Here is a 14,698-nt window from a genome sequence, read left to right as displayed (position 1 = left end):
ACGCCACCTCAACATCCTTAGCCGCCTCTCTCTCTCTCTCCCTCTCTCAATATCATTAAAGACTCAACGAGGGTTGGCTGAATCCAGGTTGATTTTCGCGCGTTCGCTGCGTTCGCCCGTCATACGGCGGGATCTCAGCATCGGGCTTCGAGAGCCTCGAGTCCGAGTCCACTCTTACAAGAAGCGCATACAGGTAGATGTCCGCTAAATTTGTCATGCCAAATGTATACCGTGTTTCGTTGAAAAATAAAATGCTGGATTGTATACAGCATTTCGCGAGTTTTACCACATCGGAAGGATTTTTTTACTGTTTTTAAAGCAATCTCTCAACTTTTGACGAGAAAGCTGAATGGAGTTTCACACTCTGACAGGCGAAAATATCGGTTAGGCAGTCCACGAACGACTATGTTATTCAAAGACAAGACATAAGACGTACCTGTAGGTTCTTCTGCCCACTGATCCTTGTAGCCTGGAACAGAGGCGTTTAAAAATTTTACGATGTTATATAGAATTTAACGCAGAAAGAAACGTCTAAGGACAATATCGGGCACTGAATCAGTCCATTCGCTTCGACATACATACTCGGTTCGTGACTAAAGTTTAAAGTCGCAAGGTACACACGTGAGTCTTAGCACCACAAAGATCCCCACCTTCTTGCACAGTCACTGCTCGCCAATCAGGTTAAAACGAGCAAAAGTTCAAGTGGAATCAACATGCGCAATCTGTGCATACGTATTGGTTTGGTAGCATGCAACTGTAATATTTTAAATTACACACCTTCAGGCCTAATTCTTTCTACCAATGAAAAAATGTTTATTTGTATGTTTTCTGTAATGTTCGCTTACAAACGAAAAATTGAGCTTGTGATGAAAGTAATTAGCGATTTACAAGCATGAAATCTAATTAGGTCATCAGGCAATTGAAATATACAGCAGGACAATATTTTTCCTTGTTTACCTAAAATATGGAAAGCAGTGAGCCACGTACAAAAAATACGGTTGGTGGTGCAAGTATTTTTGGATTTACACCGACGTCATCAAACTAGGACTTTGGTCCTTGAGGCCAGCCTTACATCAGTTTGGCCTTCACTGCATGCCTTCCTCTTTCTAGGGTTCAGGTTTCGCAAAAAAACGAACAACGGCGGTATATCTCGATAGATGCATCCTTGAAAATTCATTTCCCAGAAAACCACCTCTCTCTGGTTTCGTTTTCAAATTGCTAGAAGTCTTTTGGTTCATGTCAGTGCACTATGGTTATTATATATTCAACAACATGATATTGTTGACGGTAATGTAGACTCAAGCATCACGAACTAAATTTGTGTCTGAGGTACAGGTCGTTTCCCTACGTGCATGAGTGTGCACGTGTTGGAAGGTCCAAATAGTATCAAATAGCAAATTGTATCCAAATCCAAATAGTATCCAAATAGTATCAATAGCAAATAGATTGGTACCTTCAGATTGGCTTCGTATTGTACCGGAGGGAGAGTCTAGCGAGAAGGCAGGCCAGCTAATAGCGTCTCTCCGTACTCAACGGCAAATATTTCGCGCATCCCTCGCTGTTCTGTATCATATCAGGAAAACGGGGAACTTAAGTTTCGGACTCATTTCACCTGAATCTGAGTTACAAATTCATGTATTCGAAAGCGCGCCTCGTTTAGATTACAGTAGTGCGCTGAACTAACTGGTGTATAACTCGTGGGTCCACCGAAGGACGGACATCACTTTCGTCGTTGAGGCAAGCAGCACGACTTTTAAGCGCGCTTCTACTTTCAGCAAGAAAGTCTTGCTAGGATACATCCGAGCTTTTGCCCAGGGCAAACGGAACAGTTAAAATTTCAATGAGGACACAGACGTACCAGCTGCTTTTCCCAGCGTTTTCAGGCGAGCGAACGTTTCCCGCTTTACGCTGCAAGACGCCGTATCCTTGTCGTAATCGACATTGAAAACAGCCCAGCAGCTTTGGGGGTAAGCGGCCTCCACTTTGTGAACCTGTTAATGAGCGAAAGGCGAAGCAGCTTGAATAAAATGCCCTTGTGGGCGACCTAAAGGTTACATCGCACAGACCTAAATTAAGCCTGCGTAACTCTGTTATCCATGCAAACTACCGATCTTATTCCTCATTTAAAGTAAGTATAGTTATGGTAGTGTTGTAGCACAATTTTTCGTTAAGTTAATTGTTAAGTGAAACTTCCATTGAACTAAAAACTACTTCCATGACTTAGTGTTTTTGTATATTCACTAGTTTTATAATCAGAGGAATTATTTTTATAATCCTCTATATTGGACGAAAAAAGCCCAATCTGCCACCGTTCTCTCAATACACCTTCGTCGCAAATAAATATCGGGAATGTGTTAGAAAATGTTAGATATTCAGAAGGTGTTAGATATTTAGAAAATTTTCGCACCAAAATTTTAACCTTGATAAGCTATTGGGTGGACCCTGCAGGTGGATGATTAATTATATAGCATGTACATAAGCAATTGGGTGCGGATTAAGCTCTCTTGTGTATTCGGTGTGGCACTGGCATCAGTCTGTAGTAACTTCAAACGATCACTGCACTGTGCAATACAAAGTGAATTATCTTTCGAACATCCTCGTGCAGTATTCTGGCCCATGCGTGAATTTTTAATTTTGGTTAGCTCCCTCGTTCTGTGTAACATACACGTTCCTGGTCATAGGCCCACTACGATGCGGCATTCCAAACCGCGCCCTTTCAGCTGTTCTTATATTGCTGTCGCAGTTATTGTGGCCACAGCTCTTCTCTGTTCTTGTGTAGCCATCCCTCCACATTTGGGTTACCTCCACTCGGCCACTCTGTTGCTCATTAATCCATGATTTCAAATTACATCCCCAAGCGTGATACCTAATATCTTTCCAGAACATTCTGCACTACTATTTCATGCTCAATATCACAATTTTATAAGCGTTCGGAAATATGCGAAATTTATTGAAAAAGCTAGGTTGCTTATTTCGGAGAGATTTCTGAAGACTTTTTGCGCGAGTTCATGCGATGACTTGTTTCACTGTGCATGAACCCCACATGATATCATGTAGGGTTCCTACTACTAACCAGCCAATAACATTACTTACATTACCACTACTCGATTTCACCAAACGGTTTTCGTCACCTTTCTTCCACGAGAATTTTGATATCCCACCTGTAAATTCCTTTATAAGCACAATTTCCAGTATTTTCTGCCAAGTAGCAAATCCGGAAACCGTTTTGCGATGGTTCTTCTAAATAAAATATGTGTTCTGCATTTTTAGTTTTTGTATGTTTGTGTTTTGTAGTTTTGTGCGGAGCTTTTCTAAAAAACTTGGTTGGACACTTCAAAAACTATTCAAAAGTACAACTATCGCAATATATGCTTTGGAGGCCTAACTAGCATTGCAGAATACATATTAAAGATACAGATGCAGATAAATATACGGAAATGGTTTTTTTTCTTTAAGCCACGTCATTCTCTGAAAATGCCTTTTTCTGGAGCCGTAGGGGCTAATCAAACACATTACCCAAATTTGTCGCATTAATTGTCCTTAAGCAGCAGCTTCTCAAAAAGGCCCGGAGGCTGTGCGCGTCGCTCTGCTTGAGTTTTGCTCAACGTTTAATCATTTAGCGGTGTAAAAGCGGAGTTTGCATACACAGGCTGGCACTTGTGTCTGCTTGTCTTGAAGATGAAATGTATGTATGTATGTATGTATGTATGTATGTATGTATGTATGTATGTATGTATGTATGTATGTATGTATGTATGTATGTATGTATGTATGTATGTATGTATGTATGTATGTATGTATGTATGTATGTATGTATGTATGTATGTATGCATGTATGTATGTATGTATGCATGCATGTATGCATGTATGTGTCTGTGTGTATGTGTGTATGCATGTATGCATGTATGTATGCATGCATATATGTATGCATGTACGCCTGTATGTATGTATGTATGTATGTATGTATGTATGTATGCATTAATGTATATATGTATGTATTGTATGCATGCATGTATGTATATATGAATGTATTCATGTATGAATGTATTCATGTATGCATGTATGCATGTATGTATGTATGTATGTATGCATGTATGTATGTATGTATGTATGTATGTATGTATGTATGTATGTGTATGTGTGTATGTATGTATGTATGTATGCATGTATGTATGTATGTATGTATGTATGTATGTACGTATTATGTATTTAGGAGCCCAAAATCGCTCTAGTAAACATTTTTAAATATGAGAATATTGAGTCTTTGCTAACTATGTAGCAATATTGTGGAAAAGTTATTTAAACTTCCTCTGTAAGAATTGGATACACCGCTTGAACGGTACAATGGCATTATTCTGCCGATACAACCACGATATGCTTCGGCAGCTGCAATGCGCACTTAAAATTTCCTAACAATCTGACCAGACATACCAGAAAACTAGTTCCAGTGTGTACTTGGTGCCCTTTTCGCTAGAGCAGGCAGCAATGGTTAAAAAAAGTTCTTTTCGTGTGGAAAAAGTGCGCCAAAATAGCTAACTTTAGGGATAAATAAATGTCTTGAGCAGTACCTTTACGAGGCAGGATTGCAGAAGGTATATGCATCTATATTGCGTACCAAATCGAACGTAAAGCTGTCTGTACAAATGGCTTTCTCAAAGATAAATTCGGCAAGATTTCTGTAATATTTGGCGTCAGCCAACCAGTGCCACGCCCCCTTTCTTTCGAAGCAGAGCACCAAGCTAGCCGTGACATTACTCCGGCGGCATGGTTGGTACAGAAAAGCATGAACAACGCTACGAGTTTTCGTGCGTGATGGGTGCGCTTTGACACTGCTCACGATGAAGCAGCCATGAGTACGGTGGACAACATCCTGGGTGTAGCCGAAGCCATTTCAAAGGCTACGGGGTTTGATGCGCATCGGTGCAATGAAGGTGAGTATAGTGAACTCGAATTTGTCGGAAAGCCCACCATGGCTAGGAAGGAAAAATGCAACTGTGAACACGAAGTCAGCGAAGACGCAATACGTTTTAACGTAGCGGCGTTTATTAGAGGAAACTAATGTTCCGAAATAACCTGACGAAAGAGAAAACTTCAAGAAAGCAGTCGAAACGGCGTGCAGCCTGCGAAGCTGTTTTAGAAGCTGCTTTTACTCTGGTGCAGTTATGGCACTTCCTTGCGCACGAAATGATAATGTTTAGTTGTCTTCATGATTCATTCTATCGGTAATTAAATTTTATGCCGCGTTTTTGGTTTAAAACACACAACCCTGTAGAAAGTGCATTTTGAGTGCTCTTAACGTAGGTTGTCACAGCTGAAGTGCTTTTAAATGATAAGTGTTTTCTTTTTTTTGCTTTTCACCATGTGGAATTTCGATCATCAACTAGCCCGAATTTCTGTGTTGAATGATCAGCACATTTCACTGCTTGAAATGGTGAGCGGGTTTCGATGCCCTCACCTCATTCTCGCTGTAATCACCATAAAAATCGGTCAACCGGCTGGTCAATATATTTAGCCTACCCACTCGACGAAACTAAGAACCCGTGCCTGCACTGATAGCATAGAAAGTACAAAGCTCCTTCGCAGGCACTGGGTGGAAATGATAATTCATTTTGCATTCTCTCAACCTGATAGAAGTAGTATTCATTTAGTATTCTCTGAACTTCTTCGAAGCAAACGTGATCCAGTATTAGAGTAGGAAGACTGGTCTGTAATGGAATAACCAGCGCGAATATGGGACTAAACTACCACTGGGACTGTACAGGTAGGCCGCACGGCTATACCGGAAACAGCTCCAATATCTGCTACATATAGCTGCTATACATCACACAGGGCACCTAATAACGCCAATATTTTGAAGTCGTCCTTGGGTGCGTGCTTTCACATATCGTCGAATCTTTTGACTTGAAGGAATTTGCCGCAAGTTTTCAGGAAAAGCACCCGCGCGTCCGAAATTCCGGACGATTCAATCGGACTATTGACGCAGTACGATAGCTATTGCGGTGTGTCGAAATTTCTGTGTGAACTTCCAATTTCAATGTCTACGCCCTTTTCTTTTGACGCTTGTGAAGGCCACCGGTATGTTGCAATACAAGAAGCGGTTTTCGAGCATAAGTGTCCATGCCCCAGGCATGTAGATCTTTTACGCACTCCTACATCTTGAAGGAGTTCGGGTTAACGTCATCAAAGCACATAATTATAGGTTGTGCCCTACACGGCTTCGGGGTTTCAATTTCTATGTGCCGTCCGCAAAAAAATTGTTCTGAGGGTGAGTCCGCGAAAAGGGACCGTCGTCATCCCCTGGCTCACCAGGATAGCACTAAACAAGTACGTTGAAATGTGCAAAAGCAGAAGTAAACAAATAATTCGTAACGCTGCCAATTTCAGTGAACATATGATACAACAGTTTCTATTTCGTTCACGTAGGAAACATTCACGCGAGCCTCAGTTTGAACTTCGTTGGCTTCTATCGGTAAACCTCCCAGCGGTAGTGGTTCTTTCGTCAGACAGCGTACAGCGGTAGCACATTCCCTGTCACTTCTCACATTTGTCTTTAAGAATGAATATATTGAGGTAAAAAGCCATCGTCCCCCCCCCTTCCCACCCCCCCCCCCCAAAAAAAAAAGCCCGGGCCATCTCCACTAACGTGAAGCCTGGGGAGGAACGAAGCACGCAGTTTACAAATGTATTCTTGGTGCCCTGCGTTTTTGTCCATGGAGACGAAACCGTTCGGGGTAGAGGTATACAGCTTTGCTGTAACTCTTGTGTCTTTGAAGCGCGAAGCGTTCTTGTGAGAGGCGTTGGAAAACGAGTGCCCCGGTGTTTTAGTACCGTGACTAAGCGATACTACGACGACGTGGGATGACGACGACATGAGACGCCGACAGCTTGAGCCCCTACGGGGGTTCGCCCCTAAAATACCTCAAGGCAGCCAGGATCTGTGGGCTTTCTACTTTTTCGAAGTGAGAACCTGTGGTAAAGACGCTGCACAATGATAGAAGAAGACAACGGGCGGGCACTGTTTTCTTCCCTCTTTGTGCAGCGACTGCACCACTGATTCTCACTTCAACAATTATGAACCAACTGTCCCATCCGTCCACCTTTCTACTTTTTGCTTTAGAAAGCATGAAAGAAGAAAAGTACCGACCTTCGCTTTTAGTAGGCGCTCTTCCTCATAAGCGTCCCACACGCCTTCCTTTTGCCGGGATGCACTCATGGAGTCGACAGTTTCGGTAGATTCTACCCACTCGTCACTTTCGCAGTACTGAAATGAAAGAAAATGAAGGTAGGTTAGGTTAACTTAGGTTAGGCCAAGTTAGGCTTGGTTAGGTTAGGTTAGGTTATTCTACCAACATTTATGTCCGGTCTAATTATACTTACATTGGATATTTCCTGGGACTTCGTGCAGTAGGATCCAGATGCCGGAGTGTCCACGTAGTGGAACCGCAGTGTGGCTAAATTGACCGATAGACACACTCTCGTGTGGGCTCCCATGAGTTGGGCCCACTTGAGAGCGTTAAACTGCGGGGGGGAAATGCGGGTTAAATTGAATGACCAAAGTGCGAGCGAATCAAGTTTGTGTCTACTCCTAAATTTATTTCCCCAGTTGAGAGGTAAGATGCGTACAGTAAGGCATTTATTAGGAAACGTCACGGATCTATGAATGTTATTGTTTACGTACCACATGTCCGCTCTTACGAGCGTAGTCTCGATATCTCTACGCACACCAAGAAAACCTTAACGAGCGAGATTATGAGGTAAACATTTATTTTGCACTACGTTTTTATGAGTGTTAGGCGCTTCACAAATCATCGTTTCATGAGTTATGATGCAAGAAAAAAGCATGGGCAATAATTTTTGTAGGTCTCAGTGGCTACTACATGGAATCATGTCTTAGGAGAGCGTGTCCATAATTTAATGTCTTCTGCGTTTGCTTGCAAGACAAAGTGGTAAGACAATATCCAACTTCAAACTATACACAAAGATTATCTCACGGGTTTAGGGCACGTAACGCCTGTTTGAATTTAATTGCACAGGCTACTTACCATTGGCACTGACTGCTGGCATGTGTTGTTGCTGCGCTCCACGATCGACGGATAGGCTGTCCGGCAGAATTTCCAGCGACGGCGATAGTGCGTTTGCAAGACTAAGAAGTCAGCAGTCCTGGAAAACAACGACGTGCTAAGTGTCTTCGTGTCTTCAACAAAGCATCATCTTCTAGAGATCGCATAAATATTTACCCGTAATTTTTTTTGTCGCTGCTGAATTTACAGTATCTTGCTTCAACTTCACGAGGCATTTTTTTTTCTACGCTACATACACTACAAGTGGTAGTTGGATATCTCTTTGTCTTTCTAAGCATTGACAAGTAGTTTCTTACGCCCAGCGACAGACTAACGCGTGGCTTCACAAGCTATCGCTAATAACTTTATTAGCACTGCTGTTTTGCAAAATAAGTGGATGGTAAGCGAAAGAACACAAGTTATCGTAGTGTTCACGCCCGGTAACCCCAGCTTAACTTCGCGAATCGACCTCACCTTGTCAGTGGCTCCAGTCTATCTGCAACTTCCCTCGGCTTTTCGTCGAAGTCCGGTACCTCTAGTCCCACGGCCAAAATAAGGTCTCCCTGTAAAATGCTCCTGAGCTCCTGCATATCCAAAGCAAGAAGCCAACATCTGTACCGCCACGTTTTACAGCGAAGCTGTCTATGTCTAGGAGCCACGGGCCAGGAGCTTCGGCAATAGAGCGATGTACACGAGAATCGCACTCGAGCGTAGCTCCGCCCTGCGGCACCCACTGAAATCCCCGGAATAGTAATACTATGCACCACACCTTCAACCTATGGATAAGTTCATTGATAATAATAAAGGCCCTACGGCCCTGAATAATTTATGTAAAACGGTTCATATTTCCCTTGGAAAACTCTTGCCCCCAACGCGTTTGTGTTTAGAGGTGCAGCCGACTTTAATGGGATAGATGTAAGCGTTGTCTTTGCAAGCTGGCTTCTCCCCATCAGGTTTTGCTTGGTGAATCATGTCCCTGCGATTACAGAAAACAGCTCTCTCTCGTGTTACCTCAAGTATTCAAAAACAAATTATGACTATTAGGTGCCAAAACGGCCATACCAATACGCCGAGTTTCGTTTGTCAATTAACTCAAAGTAAGTTGTAAACGTTATAGAGAATTACCCTGCTGTCACTACATGGCGATCTATTGAGGGAATATGGCTACAGAAAAAGGCTGTAACTTCTTTTACTGGAACTATCCGGAAACAAACTATACGAAAATTAGCCGAGAAGAGGACTCTAACATTACGCACCACCGCTTCACTGTCATCTTCACAGAGTGAGAAGGCATCGAATTTTTTAAACGTGTTCGTGAGAACATGATATGCTGCGTATTGGAACTGACTTACCCATGGAGAAGATGCCATAATAAGGAGCCTTAATTTTTCACTGAATCGAAGCTACGAGCTAGAATAGCGTAATATAAATATTTTTATAATAAAATCTGGACGTTTTTAATGTTCGTGCATAAAACTTTGTAGACGAACCGCAGCGTAGTTCTCACGCAGAGCTCATTTTCATCGGTAACTTGTTTCTTCAAATATAAGTATGGCTTAGATATAGTATTAAGTCGTGCTTTCGTAACCTGAAGAAAATTTGGGATAATAATGTTACAAAAATAACGAAACCCAGTGCGATATCAGTGTTTGCAAAATCAGAGTATGAAACGTTAAATAGTAGTTTCCTGCGGAGCTTAGGCGAGTGTTGAGTGGACTCGAACGAATGCAAGCAATAATTGTGGACGCAAACATACAACACGCTGACGTTAGAACGGACAGTTCGATACTCGTGGCATAATATATACAAAGAAGGAAGAAAAAATTGGCCGCGTATCTGCTCCTTTCGTTGCAAATGGCGTCAAAAGACGGTAGTCCTTCTAGGCATTTGCCAAGGAAATGCCCCCCCCCCCCTTCGCTTTCCCGCTCACCTCTATGCTGGTCCTGTTCCGTCGCGCTCATCCCAAAGTAAACAGACTAAAGGTTTGCTCAAGGCGATTTGAATTTCCCGCGTCCCACATCTACAGGCAGGGTTCCTCGATCTAGCGCTGCAGTACGGCGGAGACGCGCATGAAGGGAGGCGGCCGACTACAAGATTTATAGAACCGCGTGGCCATGCTCCACGTGCGTTCCAAGCAGAACGTGGAACCTAGCTAGTGGAACCATTCGTTGCTGTTGCCGCGTGATTTTTCATATGCCGCCAGGAGGCGCCGGTTTTCTGCAGTAGATGTAGAATATCATTCGCTATCGAAAAACCAAGCACCCAGGATTTTTTTAATAAGGAACACTGTATATATCCCTTGTGTACTAATTTCCTGTCTTATATTTGCGTAATGCCTTAATCTTGTTCAACAAAGTTGACAAGTATGAACATATAAACCGGGCTTAGACGTTTAAATTTGGCTGTGAGTATAGAAGACTATTGCGCAGCAAGCATGTTACTTTGACCGGGAGGCTGAATCGAGTTACAGACAGAGAGACAGACAGACAGACAGACAGACAGGCATACAGACAGACCAAAATTTCTGGGTTTAAGTAGCCCAAGAAAGACTATCGTCTTTAAAAAGTATGCATACGCCGGGTCCCAACAAACTATATAGATGTGCTGCCTACATACCGAAACCATTTCCCTAAATGCGCCATTAATTTACGCTTCGTCAAAACAAAGATACTAGTAACGAATACGGGGCTAAATGGCTCCCAACTCCCCCTTCTTTCAAAAACATGCTACCTCACTTTAATCCTGCACCTACATGCTTTTTCGTTATGCCCTCTTTGTCCAATCGTCCAACACGACACGATACTAAAACCTCCCTGGCGCCCCTTGCCGTAGTGTTAAGTCCTGAAGCTGCGAATATTCTGAGCAGCTTATAACGCGTGCGCTGCGTCCCGGCTACTAAGCCAGGCCTTTTTTACGACAGACAAATTTCCGCATGTCATCCGTGGTGATCTTCCGCCTTTAAGACAGCGACAAAAAATTTATGAAGGCGCTGTGCTAAGTTTCCGCATTTTGGCACATGTGCAAGAGTTGGTTTTGATCTCTTAGGGGTGCCTTGTGCTCCTCTGCTGGCAGGGGGCTGTCTATTTTAGAGGCACTCATAACCATGGTCAGCGACCACTGTTTATCAAACGATTCAGTGCTGGGCGTTGAAGCAAAGCATGCCTTAAACCACTGTTCATGCATGCACCAAAATAAACCATTGCATCAAGTAACTTTGCAGAAGTGGCCTTCATTTCCGATACACAGACCACTCCGAAAAGTGCCTTTACGCACTTCAGCGCCCTACATCCAGCTTCAAACTGGAACCCTCTGGCAACTGTGCGCTCCGGTTGAGACAGTCTGAGAGACCAGTTAAAGATAATTTGAAAGTTGCCCACTAGGCAGTAAATATATGCCATTCTGATCTGAGAACATGTGCCTAGAGACTATTGTACGTGATTTTGAATATCTAGCGTACAATGTTGTCGACTTAAGTCGACCTCAATCTCTTGCGTCTACGCTGCCATCACCAATTACGGCGAAAAAACTACCATCTACCCTATTACCTGCCTAATGGTTCTACCGCATCATCACTCACCAGAAGCCGCTCGTTGAAAAGAGCCAGGTGGGGGGAGGGAATGTGCTGGTTTAGCAGTGCTGCGCCGTGAAATTGAAGTTTCAAAATGGCCGTCGAAAGCTCCCGGCCAAACCGGGATATATTTTGCAAAGGCAGGCTTGGGATTTGAACCAGGTACTTTCGTGTGCTTCCGAATTTCTCTTTCAGCAGGGTTAAGGGGTCTTTGGCTGCAAATAAAGCGAAACAAAGGACAATACTCTTCTACAAGCAGAGGCATAAATAAGCAGTTTTAAAGGACATGCTGATACATGACAGCCACTAATGATATAAATTCAAGGAACTCTCCAAGGAACCCTCCAAAACATGACTGCTGAGCAAAAGGAAGTTCAACAGGTGTTTAAAGGGGTGGTTACACGGAGCTCTAGAGCAACTAATAACCTAATAAAGGAAAAGTGGGTACTGGAAAGTACAGTTTGTTAAAAGGTCTGCAAAAGTTTTTTATGTTCTTTGGCGACCATTCCCAGAATATTTCTCTCACTCTGTCCACCTTTTTTCGGCTACATGCCAATGATCAATTGAATGGGAGGCTTAGCGCAAAAAAAAGACAAGGACGGTGGCAAACTTCACAGGCGCCTGTCACGTTTGCCACCGTCCTCGTCTTTTTAAGTGCGAATGCACTTTATAAGCGACCCCAAACCATCCACCGCCGGCGGCGGCGGCGTCCGCAGTGCTCCTCTATAAAGAAACAGCATCCGGCGCCAGGTTTCGATCCGAGGACTTTGCGGGCCGCAGCCCGACGCTCTACCGAATAAGCCACGGACTCGACGCTTATATCGGTGTCAGTAACGCGCCTTATATCTTTAACGCATTCAAACTACGTCGTCAGCGGCGTGCGTTGGCGACTCAGCGGCGTTATAGCGGCTTGATAACTGCGTGGTGTACACGTGATACTACAAACCCGATGGAAGAGATGGAAGAGAAGGCGGCGAGGCGGTGGGCTGCGGGGGCCGAGCGCAAGCGCCGCTAGCGGGCCGACAACCGTGCATTCGCACTTTCACATTCTCCCCCTCGGGGAAATGCGGGGGAATTTTTTTTGTGCTAAGCCTCCAATTCAGTATGTACCAACTAGCCCAACAGCACGTTCTGTTAAAGATCACGAACTGTTGCATGGTGCACCGGACTTGATCCAGGAGGGACAGAGAACTTTTGTTCCAAGCATTCATCAGAAGTTCACGTGAAAGTGGTTCACTATTCATGGGAATTCATGCGCCATCTTGACCATGGCTGCCCTTTCGACGAGGATGAGCTGGTCCCTGAGAGTGTAGCTAGAAAGAACTGTCTCCCGCTGCTCTTTGGGGGGGTGAAAGTGGTAGAAATCCTGACCTCCACATTCTCGAATAATGCGCCCTAGTGTCCCTGGCTGCTTCCAGACTTATTAACTGCCAGACTTTCAAGTCCTTGCTATTTACAAGCTCTGTAAAGAGCAACCGCTATTCGCGTTACGCTTGCAGTGGCACATGCGAATACTGCTCAGGAACTTTGAAAGGTCAAACTTTTTTCGCCTAAATTGCCCAAAGCTCCGCAAAATCCATCGGTGTCCCCCACACAGACGTTTTTCACATATTCGTACCTGCTGACTCATCGACTGCCAAAGAGATCAGCTGTGCGGAGCAACGAAATGCCAGTCTTCAAATCTGGGAGCAGGCGTTTCGTACTTGACATGTCAAGTTCGCGGGCACTGAGCGTTTGCAGAAAAAATTTGGCCGCGTATCTGCTCCTTTCGTTGCAAATGTCGACAAAAGACGATAGTCTTTATCGGCTTTTGACAAGTAAATGCCTCCCTCCGCTTTCCCCCTCACCTCTCATGTTGTTCCTCTTGCGTCGCCCTCGTCGCAAGGTGAAGACGCCAAAGGTTTGTTTAAATCATTTTGAATTTACCGCGTTCCACTACTCCAGGTCGGATGTATCGATGCCAACGCTGCCGTACGGCGGAGACTCGCGTGAATCGAGGCGCCCTGCTTCAACGTTGACAGAACCACGTCGCCCTACTCCACGTGCGTTCCAAGCAGAACGTGGAACCTATCTAGTGGAACCTTTCGTAACTGTTGCCGGTTGATTTCTTAAAATGGAGCCAGAATCTATAGTGGCGCGGGAGGCAGCAGGCGACGGCGGAGTGATTTTTTTTCTGCAGTTGATGAAGTATTTATTTTGCAAAAATCAGGCATGTGTGATTTTTTTATAAAAGAACACTGCAAATATCACTTCTGTATTAATTTGTTGTCTTCATCATCATCATCATCACCAGCCTATCTACGCCCACTGCAGGGCAAAGGCCTCACTCTCCCATTATTCTCCAATTGCCTCGGTCCTGTGCCAACTGTGACCAATTTATCCCCGCAAACTTCTTTATCTCATCTGCCCATCTAACTTTCTGCCGCCCCCTGCAACGCTTGCCTTCTCTAGGGATCCACTCTGTTACCCTTAATGACCAGCGGTTATCTTGCCTTCGCATTACATGTCCTGCCCACGTCTATTTCTTCTTCTTAATTTCTACTAATATGTCTTTAACACCAGTTTGCTCCCTGACCCACTCCGCTCTCTTCCTGTCCCTTAATGTTACACCTATCATTTTCCGCTCCATTGCCCGCTGAGTCGTTCTCAATTTAAGTTGAACCCTCTTAGTGAGCCTCCAAGTTTCTGCCCCGTAGGTGAGTACCGGTAAGATGCAGCTGTCATACACTTTCTTCTTCAGCGACAATGGTAGGCTGGTATTCATTATCTGAGAATGTCTGCCATATGCACCCCACCCCATTCTGATCCTTCTAATTATCTCTGCCTCATGGTTTGGTTCTGGGGTCACAACTTGGCCTAAGTAGATATATTCGCTTACCACTTCCACTGCCTCTCCAGCTATGTCAAACCGCTGTGCTGTCCCGAGGTTATTGATCATTACTTTAGTTTTCTGCATATTAATTTTCAGTCCCACGGTTCTACTCTGTTCGCCCAGTGCGGAAAGCATGCTTTGCAATTCGTCCCCCGAGTTACTTAGAAAGGCAACGTCATCAGCAAATCTGAGGTTACT

The 14,698-nt window shown here is 44.1% G+C and overlaps 1 protein-coding gene across 1 annotated transcript in view; it reads right to left on the bottom strand.

Moving 5' to 3' along the window:
* The window catches only part of LOC144153308 (uncharacterized), a 340,475-nt gene that overhangs the window by 226,927 nt on the left and 98,850 nt on the right, over positions 1–14,698 (bottom strand). Inside the window, exons 35-41 of the mRNA XM_077684958.1 lie at positions 11,638–11,843; positions 8,535–8,644; positions 8,043–8,160; positions 7,378–7,518; positions 7,145–7,261; positions 1,859–1,991; positions 437–469 (exon numbers count right to left, since the gene is read on the bottom strand). Of these exons, the coding sequence (XP_077541084.1) occupies positions 437–469; positions 1,859–1,991; positions 7,145–7,261; positions 7,378–7,518; positions 8,043–8,160; positions 8,535–8,644; positions 11,638–11,843 (858 nt within the window). The remainder of the gene's footprint in view (positions 1–436; positions 470–1,858; positions 1,992–7,144; positions 7,262–7,377; positions 7,519–8,042; positions 8,161–8,534; positions 8,645–11,637; positions 11,844–14,698) is intronic.

The sequence above is a fragment of the Haemaphysalis longicornis genome, unplaced genomic scaffold (assembly GCF_048455015.1).
Source record: "Haemaphysalis longicornis isolate Haplotype H1 unplaced genomic scaffold, Haemaphysalis longicornis Haplotype H1 scaffold_9, whole genome shotgun sequence".
NCBI classification, from domain to species: domain Eukaryota; kingdom Metazoa; phylum Arthropoda; class Arachnida; order Ixodida; family Ixodidae; genus Haemaphysalis; species Haemaphysalis longicornis.
This window is presented reverse-complemented; position numbering and strand designations above follow the sequence as displayed.